Below are 10,106 nucleotides of genomic sequence, written 5' to 3'. Positions count from 1 at the left end.
GATGAATTATGTCCTAAGAACATGAGCAACAGAAGAGGTACAAACAAGATTATAAGACATGATCACACTTGCATCTGCTTCTAAACTGCAGAAGTGTTAATGAATCTACTTTCTGGTATTTCTTGGATTTTGAATTGAGAGTTGCATGATCTGCAGGTCAGTATGCAGGGACTTAGTGCATAAATGTCAATATCATTTGACAGACAAAACTTGGACAAAAATAAAACTCAGTTATTTCTGAGAGGATGATAGGATATATTTTCGTAAGAATTAAAATTTGAGAACATTATAAATGTGAAATAATTGGTCAGCCAAAAGGCTATTAGAAATAAAACATAAAAGTAATTAGTAGTAGGTATAGTGGAATACAAGGTTAATTAGTGTCATTTGTACGATGTTAATAATTGAATGTAATCAGCCCTGGGATACTTACAGAAGCATTCTCACTAAATGCTTTAAAAAAATTAATAGAAGGATTTTTACATTTTGCTTGAAGCAGAGCTTATGTATAAACCTTTTAACGTAGCACACTGTCTTGGGATATTTGCATAACAAGATGCTTTGTAAAATGAATGTCCAAAATTCTGCTCTCCCCTACAATGTTAGGAATCACATTTCTAGAACTGGCAATATTCTCTTTCTCCAAGACAGATCAAGAAGACTGAAACATTAATGGTAGCATGAGATTTCTGAATCAAAGTCTGTCTTGAGGCATAATTAATGGAAGATGTCTAATTATCTGAAGTCAAAACTGTATCATCCTTTGCCCTTAATGCATATAGGATAACATAGATGACATTTAATTAGAGGCAAATCATGGATTAATACTTATTTAACAGCTTTAGTAGGAGCTTTCTTCAGGTATGAGGAGATTGTCCAGTGAATTGGGCAAGTATTTAGCCTGTGGCTGGAGCCAGATAAACAATTTTCAGCCAACAATTTACTTAGCCAGTTTCTACTGTTTCTGCGGTAAGAATATGACTTGTTCAGGCTTGACAGCTGTCTTTGAATTTTTTCGTTTTAGTTCTCATTTGAGAAATTAAAACTGCTTGAAATACAAAATTTTGCATACTCCTTTATTACCTCTAAGTGGATGAAGTCATAATATGTTTTTATTTGTTTTCCTGGTTAGAGGGTTGTATCCACAGGTCTAGTGGAAATAGTAAAACCTATTTTGGACTTAGTTTTCCGTTCTAATTTGGATTGGTCAGCTATCTCACTCTTTTGTAGAAATGGTTATTGTCAGTTCTTAACAGCTCTATTTGATCCATGCCTAAGTCATTGTAGGAAAGGAAGGCAGCAAGAAAGCAAGTTATGCTGTGGAAATGATGGTGTCCACACTCTGCATTATAAAACTTTATGGGGCAGTGCCATGGATGGTAAAGCATTTTTACTTTCAGTATATAATACTGTATCTAGAAAAGGTCTCTCTTATTTAGAAAAGTGTAGGGGAGATGCTTTCTAGAGCTGCTGCATCTAGGTAGGTAGCTTTTTGCCCAGATCCATTCTAGCAAATTTCTGTTATGTAGCAAGAGGTTGGGGAATATTAAACCATCCTCTGGAAATTAGTCTTTCTCCCTTTGCAAGTAACTTTGAGTGCCTGAAATTAGATTAAATTGGTCTTAATTCCTTTTATGGCTCATAGTGGGAAGACCCCTGGGTGCTGCCTGTGTTTACATTGGAATGTTGACTGTCACAGGCTCAGTTTCTGGTCAGTGTTTGTGTTGGTTGTATGCTGTATTTCTTTTTAGAAAGATGTGGGAGGTAATAGGGGGAGTTTTGTTACCTGAAAAAAAAAAAAAATTTCTGACAGTCTAGAAGAAGTTAAGTAGAGACATAAATATTCACCTCTTCAAACATACTCCTAATTTCTTGAGGGTGTTCCAATGGAATCCAGGTTCAAAAAACTACTATTAAACCCCAGAATCACATATTATAATGAAATGTCAAAATCAGAAATGTGTTTTCATTTTTACATATGCTATTGTGGATAGCTATACTGTCTGCATAAAGAGATTTTATCATATAACATTTTTTAGAAAATGTCCAGTGCTGATAATCATTATATTAAACAGATGTATTCTGTACAGTTTTCAGTAGTCACTGCCCTCTTTCCATCATGGCTTCTTTCCATATGGGAGCACCAGCTAGTAGGACAGAACTCCCATATGGAAGTTATTTAAGTACATCAAAGCTGCATCTTCTAAATAAGATCTGGATAGTAGTTTTGCATCATGCCTTGAACTATGTTGGTACATACTGACATATGAATGTTGATTGTGTGAGTCTTTTCATGGCCCCCAAATTTTGACTTTCATTTTATGAAATCCTACTGTGGCTGAAATTTTTGTGTTTTTTTTTAAAGCATAAGACAGGTTCAGATCAAGTGGAAACATCTGCTTGATTTTGTAGAAAGCCTGAAAAACAAGATCCAGATCAAATAAAATAAGTAGCCCTTTCAACTGGAAAATGTATTGTTTAATACCTATAATTAAACCTCTGCTACGAATAGTGGTTGTTTATGAAGGAATATGAAGGAAAAGTAGGAAGAAAACAGATCAGACCAACTACATAGTGTTATCAATGCTAAAGGAACATCTCTTTTCCCATGCACTATCAACACGTGGAAAATGGATTTTTTTTAATAAGTAATCGAATGGAAGACGGACATGGAAAAAGTCGCACTTTATAGCAAACAAGACAAACCCAGAGATGTCAATGTGTCAAATGGATATATTTGTATTCACTGGAGGAACATTTATTCCATTATAGACTGCACATGCCAGTTTAAGTAAAATGCATAGTCTAACGCTGGCAACCTGGGATACCTTTATTGAAAGAAAAAAACCAAAAAATCCTGGCCAAACAAAAAGTCATGAGAGAAACAAGAAATATCAAACCCACCATTTCCTAACAGATATAATGCCTACCCCAAAAGAGCAGCCCAGGGGTCTTCAAATTGTTTGAAGTAGTTTCTTATTTGCTTGGTGATTTTTTTGTTTGGTTTGGGCTTTTTATTTGGTTTTGGTTTATTGTTTGCTTTCATTTTTGAGGGTTTCTCTGTTTTATTTTTTGTTTGGTTTCTTTTTGTTTTTTTGTTTTGGTATTTTGTTTTTGGTTTTGTTAGTTTCTTTGTTTCATTTTTTGTTTGGTTTATTTTGTTGTTTTAATTTTGTTTTTTTTTTTTGTTTTGTGGGTTTCTTTGTTTTATTTTTTGTTTGCTTTGATTTTGTTAAGTGTCTATTTTTTTGTTTGATCAAGTTTCATGAAAATGTTGTCTCTCTAGTAGGTGACATTGTAAGACATCAAGTTAAAGAAGTTACATGATGGAGCTGAGTTCTTAGGGTTTTGCCTTCTTTTAGATTCAGGTCCATCAAAATTTGTAGCTGCTAAGAGTAAGATATCCTTAATTGTCTTCCTCTACCTTCTTTTTGGCTCAAGCCACTGCCTGAGATGAAGCCTAAATTTTGCAGTGGCACCTATGTTGTCTCAGCACTGATGTGTGTCACTTGCACAGGACTCCCATGGGATCTACCGCTGAGCCACTGCTGCCCCTACCTTACACACAGACGTCTCAGAACATGAATCCAGCATGTCCTAAAAGATATCTCTTAAAATATTTTAAAAATTTTATTTTAGACCTTTGGGCCTTTTATTCTGTCTTCTGAGGAAGAGTACAAGAACAGGGATTATTAGGAGAATTAACAGTGTCTCCTAAATTCTAGTGAATTACTTTTTCTTTGGATCTGCCATCTTCTGCCATCCATGCCACTAGAGAGAATTTAGACAAGCCATTATGAAAAAGGAAGAAAGACAGAAGTATTACCTCCATGAGTTACTGTCCAAGATGGCATTTGTCTGTGGAAATCTGCTATAGAATGACATTTTTAGAAAGAAGTGACAAGGATAGGATTTTTTATGGGTAACAAGGGCAGTCAGAGTTATAACAGTTATGGCTGAAAACAGGAAAATTCTTGAAAGTAAGCCAGAATCCCTCAGTAAAATCTGTGAAGGAGGAAGGGAATATCCTATAGCAACATATGGTGCTACTCACTGCTGGAGGTAGCACTCTGTGGAAAATGTTTTCTGAAATGGGCCCATGGTGTCAGTTCCCATGTCTGGTTTAGAGATGGAAAATAGAGAGCTACTGCAATTTGTGACTGCCCTGGGAATAAATTTTTAAATTTTTTTAAGCATTTTGGGTTATTTCAGTAAAGTTAGGACAGAAGAAAGAGACTTGAACTTTACAAGGAGAATATATGCATTCACTTCATAATATAAAACAGTCACTACCAGAGTCTGATCTAAACTTCAGTACAAGTACTGATTAGTATTCTGTGAACATAAATGTGTGTTTTGAATGCACTAATTATTACAGCATATTTTTAATAATTCTCTTCTTGTAACCCTCAATTTATTTTTATTGCATTTATGAAATAAATGTAGGAGCTCCCAGAAGGTGAATGTAATATTATTTTGTGCTCACCTCTCATCAGAGACTCTGCCAGAAGTTTACAAACATCAATTAAGTTTCACCATGCTGCCATCTGGGAAATAACTCTTCTTACACCCATGTTACAGATGGATAAGCAAACAGGAGCTAAATAACTTGGCCACGATCATATTGCCAATTGGGAAGAGAGATTTCACATTGTCTCCCATCCCTCAGGTCTAACCAGTAAACATGCTGCCACACAGTTTAGTTACATTTTGAACTCTTTTTAATGTTTTTAACTAGGTTTTCAGTTTTTTTCTTCTGAATCATCCAAAACTTACCAACATTTTATTTTAATACATAATATTCAGACCAATATTTATAGTTAAGTATAATGTTTATCCTCACCTTTGGTTGGCTCTAAAATTTATGTGTGCTGCTAACACAGGATAATACCAAACAAAGCACAAATAAATTTTTGTAGTTCCCTTTAAAAAGAGTTTCCACTGACAACTGTGGATGTGGGCTGTGGAAACAGGATATAAGATGCAACACACAGGACCAAAGGAGCCGGATGGGTCAGTAGATGACCAGCGTGGAGTTAAGCAAACAGTAACTCAGGCAAAGGAAAGGTAGGAGATATCTATATATGGTGAATTGTGATGTTATTGGTGGAGCAAGAAGAACAGTGTGCTACCCTTTAAGGCAGTGTTTAAGGTCACTGGATGATTGTAGTGTTAATAAGTTCTATATACATGCCATGCTGGGCCATATAAGTTGGCTTCTGATCATCAATCAGCTGTCCCCACCTCTTGAATCCCTACAGACAAAAATGGCTTTTGGGTCAGTTTCTCATGCTCATATTTTAAATTGATCTCTTCAATTCCTCAGGTAGTTTATTTTTTCCTTGCACAGAATCCTTTCTCTTTTCTAATGTTTGTAGAATGTTTCTAATGTTTGGTTGATAAGGCATGCACAAGGGATAAGGAGATGGTTTTTTTTTCTGTTGTGTATTCTTCCTGTGTTGTTGGTAACCCCTTTGAACCTAATAGAGATATACTTAATTGTGGGCAGAAATACAAAGCTTTTAGTTATTAAAATTGTATTCTTCCCATTTCAGCTCTAGGTAATTAAAATTTTTGGGTAGGGGTGGGATTCAAAGGTCATTTCAGTTCTCCCTTATGTGCTATTAATTATGAAGGTGTAAGGACCACTATGACAGTATTTGCTCTACAACATTGGAGGATATACTTCCGTGTGAAAAATGGGTTGTTACTATTAGACTTCTGGACTTACTTTTCCTGGAGAGAAGGTGGTGCCAAAGAAAGCTTTTTATATTCCTGTAGTGATAATTTCCAAATTTTAGGGACATTCTCACAGAAGGAAGTCATCCTTTCTAATCTATGAGATTTATGAATGTCAACTGGTTCTTTCTGATTTTGTCACTGAGATGGATGATTGTTTAAACAGATGGGTAGATACACTATGATAATTCTCTTTGTAATAAACATATTTATTATTTAAAAACCCGTCAGATTACACCTCAAGTGTCAGCTTAGGGAGCAGCCAGGGAAGGGCTGGTATTACCCTGAAGTGAGTAGTTACTGTTATATCTATTCCCAAGTGAAATCCAATCATATGGTGCATACATTAATCCCAACAGGGTGACTCTAGAAAATATAATTAATGAGGTTACCTGTGTCTAAAGAATACAGGTTAATAACATAAGAAGATCTGCACAAAGATTTGATTCTGCTCAGACAGCCTTTTGCTTCATAAAGGGCTCCAAGTCTGCCAAACACCACAGCACTCATAGCTGACTGCTTGCCATTGGGACAAGTGGTAATCACTTTTAATCATGCCCAGGGAATACCACTGTTTCCCAAGCAGATGTGAGCAGCCAGAACGTGGGAAATCATAGAACATTTTTGAAGGAAAAAGTGATGGGAAGAAGATTTGCATGAGAAGATCTGAAGTGTTGAGAAGAAGCAGAAAGTAGAGAATCCCAAGTCAAATACTGTTCTGTTTAAAAGTTTTACATCCTGTAATTGTGCCAAGTATTAGATGCTGGGACCCAAGCTATGAATGTCTCACAGTGGGTTCCATGTGAACCTTTGGACCTGAGAGAAGTAGGAAGCTTTCTTTGCATATTTAGTTTATTTATATATTTATTTAGTAAAATATTTAACTTTCATCTGTTTATCTTCTGTCAGTAAGTTGTTTATTTTACATTTACCTTAATTCTGATTGAGTTCAGGCTGATTTCAGGGTGCTGGCAAATGTCAAGATCACCTGCTCCTTTTGGGGAGGGAATTTCAAACTTGACTGTAGGAATTTAATTTTTTTTTGTACTGTCCAGTAAATTTGTTTTCATTTCCAAAAGGAATCTCAGTGTCTGCCCAGGTGCATTGGGCAGTTTGCAAGATGATGATAGAGATCTGTGTGAAAGAAGTCTCTTTTGGCTAATGGCACGAATTAAGAACAGAATAGTCTGATCCTCAAAAAAGTAGTTTGGATACAACATTTAATTTACAAAAAATTTTACAAGATTGAGTAGGCAACCCTCACATTTCTCAAAACTACCCCCACCCCTTCACCCCAAAAAAACTCAACAACAACAACAAAAAAAAAACCAACCCAAAAAGGCTTTTATTCTTATACTTTGAAAGCATAAAAGCATTCATGACATCAACTACAGAGGATAAGCTAAAGAAGGGCCTTTTGATTAAGGTAAGAATGGAAGAGTAAAAAAACTGAAGTATATTAAATGAAGTATGAAAAGGCAAAAGACACTGCTCTGATGCATTCAAGAAACCAGAAATCTGTCCCAGGCCTGGAAGCAGATTAGTAGAAGAGATTTTCTACCCCTGAATATGCAAGGTTTTGGTAGGCGTTTGCACAGGACCCTTGAAGCCGAGCATTTCTCTCCTTAAGCCCAAGAGAGAAGGCTTTCTAATTGAGTTTTAAAATAGTCAGTTGCAACTTTTACAAACAGAGATATTTCTCTTTGGTGGTAGAATTGTTAATTTCTTCTCATGTGTATTTTTCTCCTGCACTCTGAAAATCAACTAGAAATGCAATGTAAATATTATTTCATTCCAGTTCTATTAATGAAGTGAGAAATTATATTAAAAAAGAATGATCTTTAAAGCTGGAATTATTCTCATAGTGATAAAGATGACACAGGCTTAGACTGTTATTTTCTTCTTTATCCTGTTCTATTCTGATATGTCAAACTATCCTTAATCCAGCAAGCTGAAACTTGCAAAGTTTTTTAATATAAATGATGAGTTGGGTGCTTGCATCACAGAAACATAGAGCTGGAAGAGTGGTCTTGAAATTACCCAAGTCCCAACACCAGTTTAACCTGCTCTTAAAAATCTTTAAAATGTAGAGGGTAAAGTAGATTCTCACCCTCTGTAGCTTGTCTCTTGTGCTTCAGTTTCCTGACTGTTAGCTAAAACAGTTTTCTCTTTTAGAAAGTCTTCGTAGAAGCACATCTGGCTACTTTTCCTTGCAGTCTTTGAAAGGGGAATTACTGTTTAATGAGATTTCAGCCATGCAGTTTGATGGAGGGAAGAAGACTGTGTCCTTCACTAAGTGAAACATCTTTCAAATAAAGAAAAGAACCAAGGCTTCTGAATACTCATGTGAACACTTTGTCTTAAATAAAAGCAGAGCTTGTTCAGTGGCCAAGCTCTCACCACTGTGCAAGCAGTACCAGGATTTCTTTCACAAGTTTTGTATCACGGGCCAAATAATGCAAAGGTAATTCTGTTTATTGCCAGATTGTACATTTTAACAGGTAAACATAGAGAAATGTAAAAAAACACCTGCTTCCAAAGGGATGAAGCCTATGGGGGAGGGTTTTGGCATGAGGAAGACTTTGTCAGCAGAATTCATTTGAAACTGGAGGAAGTCTCCTTCAGTGGCTCATTCTGTAGAATTATCAACTTGTACTCATTTTGTAACTATCCAGGAAGGTGTTTTCTTTTTGCTTTCATTTTAGATGCTACTTGCCCTAAGATGTGTCTGTACAGTGTCGTGGATGGTTTTTCAGGTCTGCAGTTCACGTGGTTTGCTTTGTTCATATCTCAGGTAACGTTCAGGATTGCAAATTATGATCAGCTGGGAAAAAAAAGGCTCACTTTTCTCTACTACCTTAAAGCAAACAATCTCAACTACTTAGATTTTTATGGTGTCTATCTGTCTTGTGCTAGGGAACTACTTTATTGTAGACTCCAGGACTATATTTCTTCAAATGAGCAAGTAATTCCCCCTTATTAACTGCCAGGAATGGGATACTTACCTCAATTCACTACAAAACCTGGACATAACATACAACCATAGTGTGGCATGCATTTCTTCTATGTTGTTTGTCTAGTTAATTAAGACATTATCCAAAGCAATTAAACTATTTAACCTAGAACAGTGGGTATATTTAATATATTTTACTTTTTTCCAATAAATGAAGTGCAAGAAGCGGGTAGTAGTGGCAGTAAGATATTGTAATTAACATTTAGTTCTGTTAATGGAAAAAAAAACCCAAACATGATTAAATTAGTCAGTAATGGAAGTGAATTCAGAACAGAACATTTAAAAATGCCTGTTTTATGCAGTGAGAAAACTAGGTACTAAGTTACCACAAACTGTTTGATGATGTGAACAAAGTGATGCAATTGTTAATGCCTACATTTGCATCATCTAATTAGGAGCAGATTTTAGTATCTAAAATCTCCATCATCCTTATCTCTTTGCTTGTTTTCATAAAGCACTATATTTTGGGCCAGTGTCTTCAGTAGGAAATGCTAGGTAGTCCTGTGAATTACTCCTATGTGTTCTTTAGGAATTCTCAGAATAGAGCCAATCCAGGACATCCTGACATGAAGACAGCAGCTGAGAGCAGTCTGGACATTTCAGAACCTGTAGGTGGGTATGCACAGGATTGGTGTGGTGCCCGGGGGCTGGGTGGGGGAGCAGCTAGTGGTATTTTGTGACAGGCTGAGTACATTAAAGTAGATAACACAGTGTTTGTGAAGCTGTGGCAAAAATCAGAGTGTCAGGGGACTTTTGGGGTATATGAGTTGTCTTTTCCCACACTCTTTGAGGTTTAAATATCTATAGCCCATCCTGATTCTGCAAACAAACCCTTCTCCATTCAGACCTGTTTGCTCTGCTGCTCCTCCCTGTTTCAGGGTTCACACAGGTGTTCTACTATGCTGCCTGTGCCTCTTAGGTGGCCTTTTGCCTAGTTCTCTCACACAAGTTCCCTTCAGAAAAGGTGCAGCTGTGTCAGATACAAGGGCACCAGCACATGGGGAAGTTGGTAATGCAGATAAAGAGTTGCATATTTACTATCAGTGTTTTTCTAGTATTAGGCCTGCATAGCATTTATTTAAGCTTGCAATAATATGGCTGATCTGGTTAACAGACAGGACCAAGCTGGAGAAGAACTTTGTTCTGCAGGTGTGCTAATCCCACAAAAAGAAAGTGAAGCATGTGTGCAATTGCCAAGAGCAAAGTGCACTAATGAGAACATCCATAGCTTGCTGATGCAATGTAAGTTCAAAGTAGAAAGTTGTGTTTTGGAAGAGGTAGGCTTTTATATAGAACTGGTACACTTGCATGCTCTACAGCCTTAAAAAGAGTATTCATACATAAGACTGTGTTT

The 10,106-nt window shown here is 36.3% G+C and overlaps 1 protein-coding gene across 1 annotated transcript in view; it reads left to right on the top strand.

Annotated features, from left to right (window-relative positions):
* Nucleotides 1-2,404, top strand: part of CUNH6orf118 (chromosome unknown C6orf118 homolog) — an 18,214-nt gene extending 15,810 nt beyond the window's left edge. The window contains 2 exon segments of the mRNA XM_031059864.1: nucleotides 1,752-1,764; nucleotides 2,366-2,404. Of these exon segments, the coding sequence (XP_030915724.1) occupies nucleotides 1,752-1,764; nucleotides 2,366-2,404 (52 nt within the window).
* Nucleotides 2,405-10,106: the final 7,702 nt, after the last annotated feature.

The sequence above is a fragment of the Geospiza fortis genome, unplaced genomic scaffold, assembly GCF_000277835.1.
Source record: "Geospiza fortis unplaced genomic scaffold, GeoFor_1.0 scaffold41, whole genome shotgun sequence".
In the NCBI taxonomy this organism is placed as follows: Eukaryota; Metazoa; Chordata; class Aves; order Passeriformes; family Thraupidae; genus Geospiza; species Geospiza fortis.
Note: the sequence above shows the minus strand (reverse complement) of the source record. Positions and strands in the feature narration are given on the sequence as shown.